Raw genomic sequence first — 17,110 nt, forward strand, 5'->3', positions numbered from 1 at the left:
CTTTTCATCTCTACGTTGCCCTGAGTCTGGTTACTTGCCCAGGGAGTAGACTGAGCCCTGGTGATAGCCACCAGCCCTACTGCGGCCCTGAAAGGATAAATGGGAATAGACAATGGACCGCCGGTATCACCGCTGTTCTTCTCCACGGTTAATTCATTTGTATTTACTTTGCAAATAATTCAAACCACGGTTTAAGAACTATATGGTCCTAAATGTACGTTTGCCCTAAAGCCGTCAAAGCGAAGCTTTTATTTTGAAATCTTAACCAGAGGCCAGGAACGGAAGTTTTGTTTTGTTGACAGGAAATGAGGTGTGTGTGACTGGCTGTGGGCGGTGTGATGTTTTGTCAGCTGACCTGACTGTACCTCTCGCCGAAGTCACAACACCGTCTCGGTTCGCCCTGACGGCTGCATGTAGCAGCTTCCTCGCCGAGTCTCTGCCGTGGGACGTTTCCTCGAGACGGAGGGAGGCGGAGGTCCGAACACCACACAGCTCCAGCATGGCGGCCGAAATCCAGCCTCGTCCGCAGGCTAGGAAGCCATGCCTGCTGAGTAAAATCGAGGCTTTCCAGGAGGTTGTGACGGCAGCGGCGATCATCCCTAAAGAAGACGGGGTGATCAGCGTGTCTGAGGACAGGTAGGTCTCCGGGCTTTCTCGGTAACTACCTAACAACCTTTAATATACATCTGAGGTTACAGATGCCTTATTTTACATAAATAATGACTATTTTCTGTTTGAGCATATTAGCCTACTGATTTTAACATGAATGAAGCTATCAATCATTCCCTAACATGCAGACGTCTTCTGTGCAATGTGAAATAACATTAAAGCAAAATGCTTTAAAATCGTTCTTTTATTACAGTAGCTCTGGTCTCACCTTGATATGTACATTTATTCAGTGAGCAAAAATATAGTAGGGAACTAATTTGTTTTTATAAAAATCGCCATCTAAAAATGATTAGCACCCATGCTGTTCAACACCCTTTCACCAGCAGGATAGCATTTTGTCTTCAATAACATTTCACAAGGTTTTAGTACACAGGGAGAGAGATCTTTGACAATTGATTTTAACACAGTGTCTATAGATCATCCTGGGTCATCCATTATACTCCAGCTCATCCCAGGTTTCCTGTAGGATTTTGCTCCAAGGACTGAAATAATTATGGAAGAAGGTTTGATTTTATGTCAGCTGAACTATTTCTGTGTTGATTTGGCAAAATGTTTTGGAATCATTGTTCTGTTGAAAGACCCAATCCATTTTCAGTATGACAGAGGCAACCAGAAATGCTTTTAAAATATTGTATTTTAACTAGTTCATGATGCCATGTACCCCTACAAGGCTGCCAATGCCTTTGGAAGAGAAGGAGGTCCACAGCATCACGAATCATCCACCGTACTTTATACAGGGGAAGGCTTTTCCACATTCCTTTAGGTCAGTGTTTGTTGCTGAAATACTTAATCTTGGTCTCAGCTGACCAAAGCACACAGTTCTAGTATAATTCCTAGTAGACTACAAGTTTATGTTTCTGATGGTAGGTTAACAAAGGCTTCTTCTTGCCGTGCCTCTTAAACAATTGCTTGTCATGCAAATAATGGTAATGGTTGTTATGGAGAGCTGGTAACAAGAAGAGGCCACATTTTGGACACTTACCTGCTCACTCTTCGTATTATCCAGATACGCGTTGATCCTCGTCCACCATAGTGGCCAGCGTAGACATATCATGCAAAAGCAGAAAAGTTTAATTTAGTTTCTCCCGGTGCTGTGTAGATATCTTTATATTCTGTCTGGCTCATATTTTTCAGTCCATTCAGTTTTCTCTGTTACATTTTTTGGAACTGTTACATGACAGTATTTGCTGCAGGACAGTTAAAAAAGGTCATGAGCTTCTGGCTACCAATTACGCGTTTTGCAATTTTGTAGTCCAATCTCAAGTATGCTTACGCTGAAAGAGGATACGTTCGGTTTGGCTGTTGGGTTTATTAACCCAATTAATTCATTACATTGTCCCCCAGCATCTTCAAAGTGCCTGGTTAAATTTTGTTTTTCATGGAAATGTCCCCACATCATTGGAGAAAATCCTCATAGTTTGCGCAAAGCACTTCAACAACAAGTGCCTTCAGCAACCTCCACCAGTATCAAGAAGGATTTGCTGAAAGACTTCATCTTATGAAGGGGTCAGTTCCTTCTGTCTATAGAGACGACAGAAACAGCAAAGTGGTAAGCTGCAAATAAGGCTAATGACAACAAACACATGAATTTAATGTCTGTTAATATGGTGTCCTGGGCATTGTTTTGATATCAGTAGCATCGTGCCTTCAGCTTGTGTTAGCACTGTGTACTGCTTTTAGCTCCTTGAGGACAGAACTGTACTGCATGTTTTGAATATTATTATTACATAAAATGTTTTGCATTGTTTTTGCTGTTTTCGTCTTGTTTCTGCGCCAGTAGGTAATTGTATCTCTTTTATGAAACTACAAAAATGTCTGAATGGGAAGGAGTGGAATACTCTTTGACCTGGAAGGGGTTGGGGGGTGAAGTGCCTTAGTAGCATTTAAAGAGACGGCACCAAAATGAGAAGCACTCAGACTCACCTCAGAACAGGTAAAAGAGGAGCCTGTGGAGCTACAATAACAAGGAGTTCAGACCAAAGCTTTGCAGTTCCTTTATGTAGACCACAACTGAATGATTTCAGTGTGAAAAGAAAAGATTTAAAAGCTTTATAGGTCCCCTTTAAAGACAAAGACCACATTTACAAATCATATTTATAGCCCAGGAAAACAGACAGTCATGAATTGCCAAGTAGACGTTCCTAAAAAATCTGAACGACCTAAAAAAAAGTAGACATAAAAGCAATTATTGGGTACATTTATTTTTTACCTGTTCGTCTAATGAATTTCTGTGACCGAAACGTTGCATGTAAAAATTAAGCAAGTTTAACAGTGTGCAGTTGTATTTTTTTTATTTTTTGGCTCCTGGGTTTGAGACATTCCTCTTCTTTCTATGCATCTGTTCCAATTAAAGATGTTCAAGGTTTGTTTGAATTCTTTGTTGAGAGAGTACATTTATTTCAAAGCAATAATTGTGCCACTAAGGATTTTGTTACAATTACTCCATATAACAGGATTTTTTTGCCCCACTGAATATTCATTTAAAGGTTGGGTTTTTCTAATCCAGTGGTGTCTAAAGTAGGTCCTTGAGGGTTGGTGTCCTGCATGTTTTAGATGTTTCCCTCCTTCAGCAGACCTGATTTCCATTGATGGCTGATTAACAGACTTTTGCTGACCTGCAGTCACCTGAATCTTGCTTTAACCAGGTGTGTTAAAGCAGGGAAAAATCTACAACATGCAGGACACCGGCCCTCAAAGACTGACTTTGGACACCCCTGTTCTAAAAGTTTCAGCATTAAATAATGTTTCTACAGTAAAAAAAAAAAATAACATTTTACAGATTACACTGTCTGTGGCTCTATAAGAAACAACAGAGTGGTTGATCAAAGCCAGATTCTTAATGTGTTCCAAGTCAAAACGTTAGTTACCTTAACTTTAACTTCACATTTGAATGAGGCGTAGAAGTGAACTTCAACAACTGGACAAAACTCCAATAAAGAGATCAAATGAACATAAGTGTCTATCTGCAATAGAGTGGCCATTTGTTACATGCATGTAAACATCATGTGGCATTTAAAAAAGGAAGAACACAGTTTCAAGATTACTAAATTAAAACCTTTCACTAATATCTGAGTATGATTGGATATTTTATTTTCCTGATTTTAGAATTTATCTTGAGTTGCACAGAATCTCAATAGCAATGCTTGCTGGACTGGGACCATGCAGCTACATGTTAGGAGGTGCGGTAAAAGCTTGACATATGTTGCATCTTACACAATGTAAAGAAACTGCCCTAAGGTCTTAAGGACCTTATATGCCAAGCTGACAGTAATCCGTCTTGAATGCCTGGTGGTTTAATAGAAGAGCACAGAGCAACAGAGCTGTTTTTTTTTTTTTTTTTTTTGCTTTATTTAAAATGTATCTGAAAGGATGGTTTGGTATAAACATTTTTGATCTCGCAGCCGCATACAGCAGGTTTTACAGCAGTTTAACATCTCCTATTTTATGGAAGTGCGATATTGAGAGTCCAGTCATTTATTTTTCCTTCTTTTCTCAGAAACAGATGTGAAACCGAAGTTCATTTCCTGTAGAGCTGTGGAGTATTCGGGCCAAACCTTTAGCCCTGCATGGCTAAAGAAAGACACCCAACAATGATTTACCTCACCTTAGATTTATTAATGAGAGGTCTCTGTCTCCACAGAACAATTCGAGTTTGGCTGAAGAGAGACAGCGGTCAGTACTGGCCAAGTGTTTACCACACAATGCCATGTAAGTGTTCCTGTTTCTATTTATACCGACACTGCTTTTTCTGTTTTCCCTGTCTGACCAGTTCAGTAAAGTAATAAGTAACATTTTAAGCCAAATTATTCCTCTCATCGAGTGACAGTCATAATGAAACTCACAGACTCTATGTGTTCCTAAAATCAGAGCTTCTGCAAGATTTTTTCTGTCTATCCCTCCATGTCTCTCTGTAAAGCAGCCCTGCACGGTTGTGACAGTTTGCACTAATTTTCCTCCAGCTGTGCAACTGAAGGAAATCCCATGCTATGATCAGCAAGATCTGCTGCTGACAATAGCAGAGGCTGCAAATGTGAAACATTTTACTTTAATGAAACAGGAATCCATGTATTGCACAGCAACCACTCACATTTACACAATCAGAAGTAAATCTGTGAAAAAGGAACGTAATTTTATTAGAATAAAATGATTCCTGTTAATAGGAGATGCGTTGGGTCAACGAAGGTCAGTTTGCAGGGACTTTAAGTGGGAGAAAATCATACATGGTTTTCAAATTTGTTTACAAAAGAAAAATTGGAACGTTTTTGGCATTCAACCCTCCTTGACTGTATACCTCTAAATAAAAATTCAGTGCAAATACTGTCAGAGGTCAACTAATTAGTAAATAGAGTCTACCTGTTTATAATATAATGTGAATCTGAATTAAATTTGTTTAATAGAAAATTTCAAACCACTTATTTTTTTTCTTCTTCAAATGTACAAATATGTATTACTTTATGCTGGTGTACTACATAAAATCTCACTAGAATACATCAAAAGTTTTTGGTTCTAACAAGACAAACGTAAAAATGTTTAAGGGGTATGGATTTTTGCAAGACACGTTATCATGTGTGCCAACATGTGTGTGCACATTTGTAGTTTTTTGGTATTTTTAAATGAATAGCTCACGTCTGGATCTGTCACACTGAAATGCACTGAATTTGTGGTGGTGACATAACAAAATGTTAAAGAGGTATGAACTTTTACAAAACAATGTCTTTAGGTTATTTTTTTTAAGCCACAGTCGTTTTAACCAGGAAACTGCAACAGCCATTCTGGATTTGTGCAGAATGGCTTGGCAATAAATATAGGCTTTAGTAATTATCTGCAGACTTTCCATTGTGGAGTCAGCTGTATTTGATCTATAGCAGGCTTCCAGAACCTTCTAATCAGTCAAGTCTAATCAGTAAGTTTTAAATAGTCTATATGAAAATAAAAGTAAAGCTTAGTAAAAGTGAATCAATTTGTCCACAGAGAGACAATTAAAATGACTGCTGAGGTCCCAAAAACCACTGCCGCAGAAGATCTGGGTCATGCTCGGTTTACATTGTAGGTAAAGCTGTAGAATTTTGGAAAGAATTGGAGAAAACCTCTTTGTCATTTTTTTGGCAATGATCTGCTTCTTTAGGTTTTATCTGTTTTTTTTCTGCAGATGCTTTTAAAATGTGTCACTCATTTCTGGTTCTGCTATTGTGCTCTGGCATTTGTTATTCAAACTTTGCTTACTTATCATATGACCCACATTTAATAGTGAAGCCCAAGAGAAAGAAGGAAGGCTGTTAAATGCAGCTGGAGGCAAAAAACAAGTTGATCTGAACATGTGTTTTATAGTATAATGGCTATCTTTAGTGTTTAGACTTCAGACTCTGCTACAAGAAGATCCCTCACATATGTTTAAAGTTAATTTGCATATTTTGACTTTAAACAGACTTTCTGTTTTCATGTTTTTTGCAGCCTCATGTTCCTGTATGTCTTTTAACCCAGAGACCAGAAGGCTGTCTGTAGGCATGGATACAGGGAGTATCTGTGTAAGTATGACTCTAAAATCTGAGACTCTTTCCTCAGCTGATCACTCAGTCAGCTGCTTTTCCTCTTGGTTAGGCAGTTATCACATAAGGGATCCAAGTCATTACTCTATTCTTTTGAGACATTTATGAAGAAGATTGCACCATTGATAGAAAGAAATGAAGTTGTAATTGAAAGAACCGAGGTGCTTAATCCCCCGTCATGTTAGACTAAGACTGCCCTGCTGCATTAAATGAGCAACCAGCTTGTGAATGGTCTCTTCAGGGTCTCAGGTAGTTCTTCTGGCAATCAAGAACACGGTGTTCTCCACATTATGCAAGATGGAGCGCAACAAATTCCTGACTGTTCTGAGCATGCACAAATCTTTGTTGATGAGACATATCTGCTGGCAGTTCAACCACAATATGCTTCCTGCAAGACAAAAAAATGAAAATGGCTGCTGTGGGCATTGTGACCCACCATTGCTCTTGCTCTAAAGGATCTCACCAAGCAGCTGACACAAGGGGTGGATTTAAGAAATTTGGGGCCCAAGGCAAAGGTAGGCATAGGGCCCTCTGAAATGAGAAGACAACACACTAAACAACAGTTCAACTATACAGATACAGACATTTTAACAGAATACACATGCATTCTTTGTTTTACCATTTGTCCCTCTCTTCCTGTCCTTTTTTCACGTCTCTCCCTTTTTACTTCTGTCCTTTTTACTTGTTGTCTTCCTCTCTTTTTTCTTTTCTTTTTCCCTTCCTGTCTTTTTCTCAGTCTTTATATTTCTCTCCCTTTTGTCTTTGTGTTTTTTCTTCTTCTTCTGTCCCTTTTACTCATATTCCTCTCCTTTTTTTTCTTTTTCTCTTCCTGTCCCTTTTTCTTGTTGTCTTCCTCTCCATCTTTTCTTTTGACTCTTTCTCTCAGAGTCTTTGTATTTTCTCCCTTTTGTCCCTAAATCTTATTTTGCGAGCCTTGGCCTCAGCAAATCTTGCAATGAGGAGATCCATATCCACTGACTTCTTGCTCAGGTCCTCTCTGCACTATTGAGCAGCACGCATTATCAGACAGCTGTTTTGGCCAGAGTGCTGCGTCATCTTCAAGAAGTACATTGTGCTGACTGCTTACTAGCAGAGTGGATGATGCTGGACTCTCGCAGTCTGGCTGTCACAGCTCATCCCTGTCCCTTACTGAAAACAAATACACACAAAACACAGTATAAGACTCTTACCCAGTGGTGAAATGTAAGTATATGTAATTTGAGGATTTCTTGCAACTTAAATTTAGTCTGCTCCACTGTATCTCAGAGGCAAATACTGCACTTTCTACTCTACCACTGTACATTATTTACATTGCTGGTTACATATTTCAAACCCTTCCTGCTCAGTGGAAACCATGTACCCCCAAAATGATGATTTAATGCTAAGTTTTGAGATAAACTGAAAGAGTCTTCCTTTTTGGGGTGACTTGTAAGACAAAACTCTTTTAAAAATCGTCTTGGGCAAGCTGGAAAATGCATCAGAACCTAAAATCTAAAAGCTCCCACGAGTGTTTTAAATATAGTAGTTGCCTCAGAGGAAGCATTCGTCCAGAGTAACTTGTGTCTTTCGGTACTTGCCTGCAGGATCTCCAGTCCTTTTCAGTCATGTTTTGATAAAATGGTGTTTACCTTTCACCTCGTGTTTTATTTGTTTCTGTAATTTAGTTTTTGACCTCATTGGGTGCAAACAACTCTCTCTGTTTTCTGTCTTTCAGGAGTTTCTTCTGTCAGAGGACTACAACAAGATGACCCCAGCGCTCACATATCAAGGTGAGACGGGATGGTTTTATTGGTCTGTGTAACAGGGCCTGGGCAGGTTAATTTCACTCACTTTGAAGTAAACCAGCAATTGGTAAAATACAAGTGAAAGGGTTTAATCTTAGAAGACCTAAATACCATCACTTTCTTTCTACAGTACAGTGCAAAAATATCCACACCCCTTTAACTTTTCCACATTTTTTCACCAAGGAACCACAAAGTTCTATGTGTTTTTATCAGGATTTTATATGACAGACCACCACAAACTGGTTCGTTATTAAGTGTAAAAAAATAAGATATACGGTTTTCAATTTTGTTTTTACAAACAAAAATCTGTGTTTGTATTCAGCCCCCTGAGTAAATACAGTGTAGAACCACCTTTAAGTCTGGTGAAGTTTGTCTTTACCAGCTTGGCACATCTAGAGACTGAAACTTTTGCCCATTCTTCTTTGCAAAATAACTCAGGCTTAGTCAGATTGGGTAGAGAGTGTCTGAACATCAATTTCCAAGTCATGCCACAGATTTTCAGTTGGATCTAGGTCTGGATTTTGACATGGCATGTTCCAACATGCTTTAATCTAAACTGTCCGGTTGTAGCTCTGGCTTTATGTTTAGGGTTGTTGTCCTGCTGGAAGGTGGACCTTTGTCTCAGACTCAAGCCCTTTGCAGTTAACAGATTTTTATTCCAGGTGCGCCCTGTATTTAGCTCCATCTATCTTTCCATCCCCCTCCTACCAGCCTCTCTGACTTGTCTGGGGCCTTCACTGAACAGGCTGGATTGAGATTGAATTACACCTCGGTGGAATCTATTTACTATTACATGATTTAAGATGGCAATTGACTTCATGGGATTTTATTTCAGGGTATCTCAGAGTAAAGGGGCCTGAATACAACTCTCTTCTCACTTTTCTTATTCTTATTTTTTAAATTTTCCTTCCACTTCACAGTTGTGGTCTGCTTTGTGTTGTTCTGTCACATAAAATCAAATTAAACATAGTTGCTTGTGATTGTAACATGACAAAATGTGAAGAGAAATGAATACTTTTGTAAGGCACTATATTTTACTTGTGACTGGATAAATGTTTAAATATACCAGCTGTCATCAGACCAAGATGCTTTTATTTCTTGGGTTTTGGACCCAATAATCAGGTTCTAGTACAGTTTTTATTGGATGTTGTTATATTTAATTTTGCACATTGGTAATTTGGTTTCTGATTGCTTTCTGTCTGGGCTCAAAATTTCTTCCTGATTATAATTCGCTAAAGGAAAGGCCTGTAGCACCACTGATAAAGTGAGGTCATTTTGGTCTGTTTTCTCTGTGTGCAGCCCATCAGGGCAGAGTTGCGGTGGTGCTCTTTGTGTTAGAGATGGAGTGGCTGTTAAGCACTGGCCAGGACAGAAACTTCACCTGGCACTGCTCAGAGAGCGGGCAGCAGCTGGGGACGTATCGCACCGCAGCCTGGGTCTCAGGACTACAGTATCCTTCAACACTCTTCCTTTCCCTGCTTCTGTCTTGTTTATTTGCAGGTCATTGCGCCCTCAGAGGCTGCACGCCAAACGTTCAAACCGAGCTCCCTGGCGCATGGAGTGTTAACGAGCAGAAAGGGCTTAGAGTTTTTATAAAAATAACTGTCTATAATTGTGAAACCTGCTCTAGTTTAAGACCAGAAGAACTGAAAAACAGGACAATTTAGATTAGCTTCTAGTGGGTTTGTGCTAATGGAAAGGACTAACAATAGAAATCAGTCATGCTGCTGTCAGGGAAACGGTCTGAGTAGGTTTCTGTAATGGGCAGATGAAAGACTGTGAGTGCTCAGCAGTAACACTGATCCATACAAATTAACCAGCCATCAGGTCATCCCAGTGATGATATCCTGCTTCTGATCACCAACAATATGTTTAGCACTGCATGGAAATCCCTGAGTGGAGACTTTCTGGAGGCCGTATTGGTATGATGAAAGTAAGCAGGTGTTTTATTGGGTGTTGGACATTATAACGCCAACATTGATGGTGGATGAGGATACATTTGTTTAGCATGCAGATGTTGCTGCTGTTTAATAAGACTTTAGTAGCTCATACATTTACTGCTGTAGAGAAAATAAAATCACATTTGGGTCTCTAAGGTCACTTAACCAAATCTTGAATGCTTTTAACAAGCGCTAGGAATCATCAAACGCATATCCCATGAAACACTTCCGACTGCATAACGGAAACTCGGGCTTTTCAAAGAAAAAAAAATGACTAAAAAATCCAAATTGTTTTGGTGTCTTAAATTTAGGATTACTGATTCAAAGCATAGTCATTAAACTCCTTTTTTGTTTTACGTTTTACAAATAGAATAAAGGTTTCACAGCATTGACAAATCTAAGTGTAATACATTTTAAAGTGGAGCAGATTTAACCTGCCAAGAAAATTGTAAATTTAAAACACTGACCTTTACCACAGTTGTGGATTGGAAGTCAACCTCAGTGTCCTGCTCTTTCAAAATATATTGACCACACAAATAATAAAACGAAACCAGGTCAATCATTTTCTTTGTAGTCAAATGTTTGGAAAAATGTTTGAGCCTGGAAAGTCTGGAAGTTTGAAATGAAAAAAGCACAGGAGCCCTGAGCCAAACTGTTATTTTGTAATTTTTGTAATTTAACACAAATATTTTTTCATTTTCTTTTGTTTGCCTATTTTTAATGTTGTCTGTTATTTTATAAAAATCAAATCATTTTGTGCAGATATTCAAGGAACCCAGAACTTCAACAAATAAAGACTTCATGAAAGAGTGGCAAGAAGAAAGCTATTGTTGAAAGAAAACCGTTATATGTCTGGTTTGCAGGTTGCAACAAGTTGTGTAGCAGACTTCACAAACATGTGGAAGAAGGTGCTCAGACAAAACCCAAACTGAACTTTATGGCCAACATTGAAAACAATATGTGATGAATGAAAAAACACAGCCTTAAACACAACATCCCTTTGCTAAAACATGGTGATGACAGCATTATATGGCGGAATTACCTAAGGTTTTCCTTTGTCCCTCTAATGACGCAATTATTTCATTCAGGTGTGTTGAAGCAGAGACACATCTAAAGGCTGCAGGATGCTGGCCCTCCCTGTGGTTTTAGTTCAAAGCATATTCATGTGTGAGAATGGCCCAGTCAAAGTCCATAAATCAGATCCCCCAACCCCAAAAACAGCCAGATTTGTATTTTTTCCTTGGTTGAAATTTGCATGTTTGTAGAGCATTTCTTCTTCCTTCTCTCTGCAGACAGGTTGCAATGATTTTGTCTTGTGGTGATCTAGTCAGCCCACGGGCGATAACTCACTGCAGCCTGTGAAACAACTGAGAGGCAGATTATCGCCTCTGAAAATACCACTTAACTCACTTCAACATTAGATGCAGTAGTTTACACATTTGGTGATTTACTTTGTAGTAACATGTTGATCTCATTTGTTGCATTGAAAGTGCACGGTTTATTTTTATTTTTTTGTGTGTTTTATGAATGCACCAGTTATAGATCATGATGTTGTTTCTTGTTCTTAGAACTTAACCTTAAACCAGGTTTGATGTTGAGACCAGACATGCCTTCGTAGGGGACCAGTCTGGTCAGGTGACCATCCTGAAGCTGGAGCAGGAAAGCTGCAGTATGGTTACCACCTTCAAAGGACACACAGGTACACCACACTGACACTCACTCTCTCACTCACTTACACACTCTTTGCCTTTTTAAAATAAAGTCCAAACATGCAGTCTGCAGATGTTTAGTGATATCTGCATGCCTAATAAAATCGGCAACTTTCCACAGACTGATTAAAGAAACTTACCTCCCACATAGATTACCTGGTAAAATGGTATTTATTAATGCAAATTCTTATGAGAAAATTCAATTATTTTCTTATTTAATCAATCCAAAGTAGGTTTTCTGAGCTTAAAGTTGTTTTCAGGATGTACATGCATCCTGCCACAGAGCAGAGAGAGGTTTCATTTAGCTTATCAGCAGGAAGGACAGTTCAATGATCAGCACACAGTCCTTATCTCATGCTGATTGGAACCCCATGGTACAAACTAAAAAAGTGACAAAGATAGGCTTCATAACAGCTAGTTTTAAAAGATTGTTGTTATAACATAAGTGTCAGCAAACCAACCAATCTCACTGGTTATCTAAAACTGGCTCAGCCTTATAAAGAAAGCATCATATCAATAAAATTGAATTCTTCTGAAGACGAGTCACACATTTCCAGGAAGTTAAACTGCACTTAAACAGAAAAAGCTGAGATTTCTTAATTTTTAGAATTTTTCGAAAAATAAACAGGAAATCTGACTGTTCACATCTGATGCTAATTAATTTCTGCTATGAATGTGCTAAACTAAAGTTAAAGCAAATTAACAAGTTAGCCTATTTTCCTAGGATGTAGGGGTGTAACAATACATGTATTGGTACAGAAAATTGTTCGTTAATTCTTTGTGGGATGGCACACACGTGTACCTAACGAATACAGCGTTGTTTTGAACCTAGAGGTGCAAAATGTTTACGAGCAGAACTACAGTACAGAATCCTATGTTGCACAATGCAACTTCAGAAAACGACACAAGAAAAAGGCAGGAATTACTTCCAGCTACCTCTAAAGTGCAATTTGGGAACATTAAGGTTTCTTTTTCGGCTAGGGTTTCAATGGAGAAAGTGGACCAAACCAAAGCTTTTTGTCTGTGTTTTTCAACAGCGTTGAGGTATTTTACTCACTTTTTATGGAACATCCCTGGTATAGTGAAAAATAGGCTGAAGTGCAAACCGTGCTGCTAGAAAGGCTTTCATGATATTGGTTCTGCTTGTCAGCCTTCGCTTCACAGCTGCTCTCTCTGTTTGGGGGTTTACTCTTGAGGCTCAGGAGGCCTGTGGCACCGTGTGGACGTATCAGTGGTTCCTCCCTCTGGATTCACATTTGCATTACAACTTAAAAAGACTATCCTGCAGGGTTGTCAGTAGGTGCATAAATGCAAAAACAAAATGTTTGCCAATTAGATCATTATGGTGAATAAAAACAGTGCAATAGATTTTTAAAGAAGTGGATGAGACTTGTCTGAAGATTTGATTAGGCACAGTTTTTTTGATGGGTCTGTGTGTGTCTGGTCAAACCTTGCTGTCGCTACACGCATGCTCAGAATGAGGGATTGCTGCAAAGTCAACAGCACAATGCAAGCCACTGTTCGCTGCTGCTACATGCTCATGAAGGTGGAGTAAATCTTGCAAGTCAGTGACTTGATGCAAGCTGCTGGGTTTCCTTAGACTGAAAACTTTTTAACCAGTTTGAATAATAAAATGCATTTGACTGCATTGTTTGATAAGGATCAATTGGAATGTATGTACTGGACTTGGAATCTGCATGATTTGATTCAACTGACTTTTTTTGTATAGTCCCTCGAGAAGATGTGTGTTGTGAATTGGTGCTATATAAATAAACTGAATTGGTTATTCCATCATTCTCTCTGTCTTGACTTTCTTCTCTTCGTGTTTTGCCCTGGCTCTGCACCAAGAGCATAGGAGACACCTTATAGTGATGTCATAAGGCACTGAGGAGTATAGTTGTCCCTGTCTGGAGGCAGTCTGTCTACTAAGTTTCTTAACCAACAGAAATAGATCAAAGGGCATTATTTGGCATGCATCTAAATAAATAGTTTACCATTACATTTTCATGGTGATTACATTTGGACAATCTCAGGGAGCGCAGTCTGTTAAATAGAAGACTATTAGTTGAATATAATGTCACTTTAAAGCCTTTTTGACAGTCTTTGTTAGATTGTATTATGTGTATGTACGGTTGTGTATGTGGGACCTATTATGCAAAATTCACTTTTTGATTATTTTTATACTTCCATTTGGGCCGTTTTTTGACTATAAATGAATGTTTTATTTTTTTTAGAAAACATGCGGTTTCAAAAGCTGGGCTCGTCCCCCAAGATTGAGTTGGGGGTGCAGCCAGATACAGGTAATTTGCATAAAAGACAGAGCCCTAAAACAGCTCATTCTGAAAGGAGCTAAAAATTGGGGGAACTTAGGAGGTGAAATCTCATTATCTGAGACTGATTCTGTGTGAAAAATGTAATTAACATGTTTTGTATAGCCCATAGACCTATCCCAAATGTTTGAAAAGAAGTTTAAAGGTTTTGTGGATTTCCTGATACAGCAGCAGTATTTGTTTGTGGTGTTCTTACTGTATTCAATGCAGATGTATAGCCAAAAGAATGTGATAATTTGTTAAGGCTTTTTTGTTATCACAATAACTACCACAAAATATCATCATATAATTTAAAGTCTGGACTTTAGCAAGGGGACTTTACTGGGGAACCAGCCAAGGGCCCCAGCACTCTGGGGGGCCCAAGTCCTATTTATTATTTTTATGAATGAGTGGAATGAGAATGCCTTGATTTTATCACCTGGCAGTAGGATTAAGGCCGATGGTCCTTGTAATTTGTTTCAGCCAATGTCGGTCATACTAGGTAGGCTGTTATTGGTCAGGGATTGGTTTCTCATAATGGTGGACAACAGAAAATAACAACAGAAAACAATGCAACACAGAAAAAAAAGAGAAAAAGGACCATGACAAAGAGATGATTAAGAAAATGCCCAAGCTGGCAGGCCTTTTTTACCTCTTTGTGGAGATGTTGCAGAATAATCACTTTTGGACATTTGTTATATATAACCATGGCAACATGGTGTTTGTTTACGACCAGGGAGCAGCTGACTGTAAACAATAAGCTCAAATAATACCTCAACTACAGCCCCAAATCCCAAGTGAGCTGAAAAGGAGGCACTGTGGATGCAGAGCAGGAGCAAAGAGAGAAGGAGGAAACTCAAGCCAAATCTTCCTTTGATTATGATGGGCAAAGTGAGTTCATTGGGTGACCTCCAAACCCTTACAAGGGCCCAGTCAGAGTATCGGAAATGCAGTTTTATGTGTTTCCCTTCTGGCTGCAGGATCATATCCCCAACTCCAGCATCTCTCTGCTGCAGCAGACAGAGATTTAAGGAGGAGCAGCAAAGCAAAGGGGGTTGATTAGCAGTGTAATCCAGGACATTTTACTGTGAAGTGTCGTTTCTGAACTTGTAGCAGTAGGTTTGTCCATATTATTTGCCAGTGTTATTTTGGCAATGGCTTCTGTTCAACCATCAGCTGTTGCTGACACAGCATGTGAAGTCATCTGCTCAGTTGTTGCTATACTACAGACACCACACACCAGTGCTTTATTGGCAATATCTGGCGATTTTAATCACGCCTCACTCTCTGCTACACTTCCAATGTTTCAATAGTTTGTCAGCTGCTGTACCAGAGGAAACAAAATGTCGGATTTGTTTTATGCAAATGTTAAGGACATACATCTCTAAAGCAAGACCTCCTCTAGGCAAATCAGATCACAATCTTGTTTTTTTCTGCTCTAAATATAAGCCCCTTGTTCAGAGACAACCTGCAATAAAGAGAACTGTGAGAAGACGGTCACAGGAAGCTAAAGAAGCCCTGCGAAACTGCTTTAAGGCCACAGACTGAATGTGTGACTGACTACAGGTCCTTCTCAAAATATTAGCATATTGTGATAAAGTTCATTATTTTCCATAATGTCATGATGAAAATTAAACATTCATATATTTTAGATTCATTGCACACTAACTGAAATATTTCAGGTCTTTTATTGTCTTAATACGGATGATTTTGGCATACAGCTCATGAAAACCCAAAATTCCTATCTCACAAAATTAGCATATTTCATCCGACCAATAAAAGAAAAGTGTTTTTAATACAAAAAACGTCAACCTTCAAATAATCATGTACAGTTATGCACTCAATACTTGGTCGGGAATCCTTTGGCAGAAATGACTGCTTCAATGCGGCGTGGCATGGAGGCAATCAGCCTGTGGCACTGCTGAGGTCTTATGGAGGCCCAGGATGCTTCGATAGCGGCCTTTAGCTCATCCAGAGTGTTGGGTCTTGAGTCTCTCAACGTTCTCTTCACAATATCCCACAGATTCTCTATGGGGTTCAGGTCAGGAGAGTTGGCAGGCCAATTGAGCACAGTGATACCATGGTCAGTAAACCATTTACCAGTGGTTTTGGCACTGTGAGCAGGTACCAGGTCGTGCTGAAAAATGAAATCTTCATCTCCATAAAGCTTTTCAGCAGATGGAAGCATGAAGTGCTCCAAAATCTCCTGATAGCTAGCTGCATTGACCCTGCCCTTGATAAAACACAGTGGACCAACACCAGCAGCTGACACGGCACCCCAGACCATCACTGACTGTGGGTACTTGACACTGGACTTCTGGCATTTTGGCATTTCCTTCTCCCCAGTCTTCCTCCAGACTCTGGCACCTTGATTTCCGAATGACATGCAGAATTTGCTTTCATCCAAAAAAAGTACTTTGGACCACTGAGCAACAGACCAGTACTGCTTCTCTGTAGCCCAGGTCAGGCGCTTCTGCCGCTGTTTCTGGTTCAAAAGTGGCTTGACCTGGGGAATGCGGCACCTGTAGCCCATTTCCTGCACACGCCTGTGCACGGTGGCTCTGGATGTTTCTACTCCAGACTCAGTCCACTGCTTCCGCAGGTCCCCCAAGGTCTGGAATCGGCCCTTCTCCACAATCTTCCTCAGGGTCCGGTCACCTCTTCTCGTTGTGCAGCGTTTTCTGCCACACTTTTTCCTTCCCACAGACTTCCCACTGAGGTGCCTTGATACAGCACTCTGGGAACAGCCTATTCGTTCAGAAATTTCTTTCTGTGTCTTACCCTCTTGCTTGAAGGTGTCAATAGTGGCCTTCTGGACAGCAGTCAGGTCGGCAGTCTTACCCATGATTGGGGTTTTGAGTGATGAACCAGGCTGGGAGTTTTAAAGGCCTCAGGAATCTTTTGCAGGTGTTTAGAGTTAACTCGTTGATTCAGATGATTAGATTCATAGCTCGTTTAGAGACCCTTTTAATGATATGCTAATTTTGTGAGATAGGAATTTTGGGTTTTCATGAGCTGTATGCCAAAATCATCTGTATTAAGACAATAAAAGACCTGAAATATTTCAGTTAGTGTGCAATGAATCTAAAATATATGAATGTTAAATTTTCATCATGACATTATGGAAAATAATGAACTTTATCACAATATGCT

The 17,110-nt window shown here is 39.5% G+C and overlaps 1 protein-coding gene across 1 annotated transcript in view; it reads left to right on the forward strand.

Annotated features, from left to right (window-relative positions):
* The first annotated feature begins 303 nt into the window (after nt 1–303).
* wdfy2 (WD repeat and FYVE domain containing 2) overlaps nt 304–17,110 on the forward strand; it is a 30,165-nt gene continuing 13,358 nt past the window's right edge. Inside the window, exons 1-6 of the mRNA XM_047371657.1 lie at nt 304–636; nt 4,310–4,377; nt 6,121–6,194; nt 7,930–7,984; nt 9,299–9,449; nt 11,526–11,638. Of these exons, the coding sequence (XP_047227613.1) occupies nt 500–636; nt 4,310–4,377; nt 6,121–6,194; nt 7,930–7,984; nt 9,299–9,449; nt 11,526–11,638 (598 nt within the window). The 5' untranslated portion in view covers nt 304–499. The remainder of the gene's footprint in view (nt 637–4,309; nt 4,378–6,120; nt 6,195–7,929; nt 7,985–9,298; nt 9,450–11,525; nt 11,639–17,110) is intronic.

This window comes from Girardinichthys multiradiatus, chromosome 7 (genome assembly GCF_021462225.1).
Source record: "Girardinichthys multiradiatus isolate DD_20200921_A chromosome 7, DD_fGirMul_XY1, whole genome shotgun sequence".
NCBI lineage: Eukaryota > Metazoa > Chordata > Actinopteri > Cyprinodontiformes > Goodeidae > Girardinichthys > Girardinichthys multiradiatus.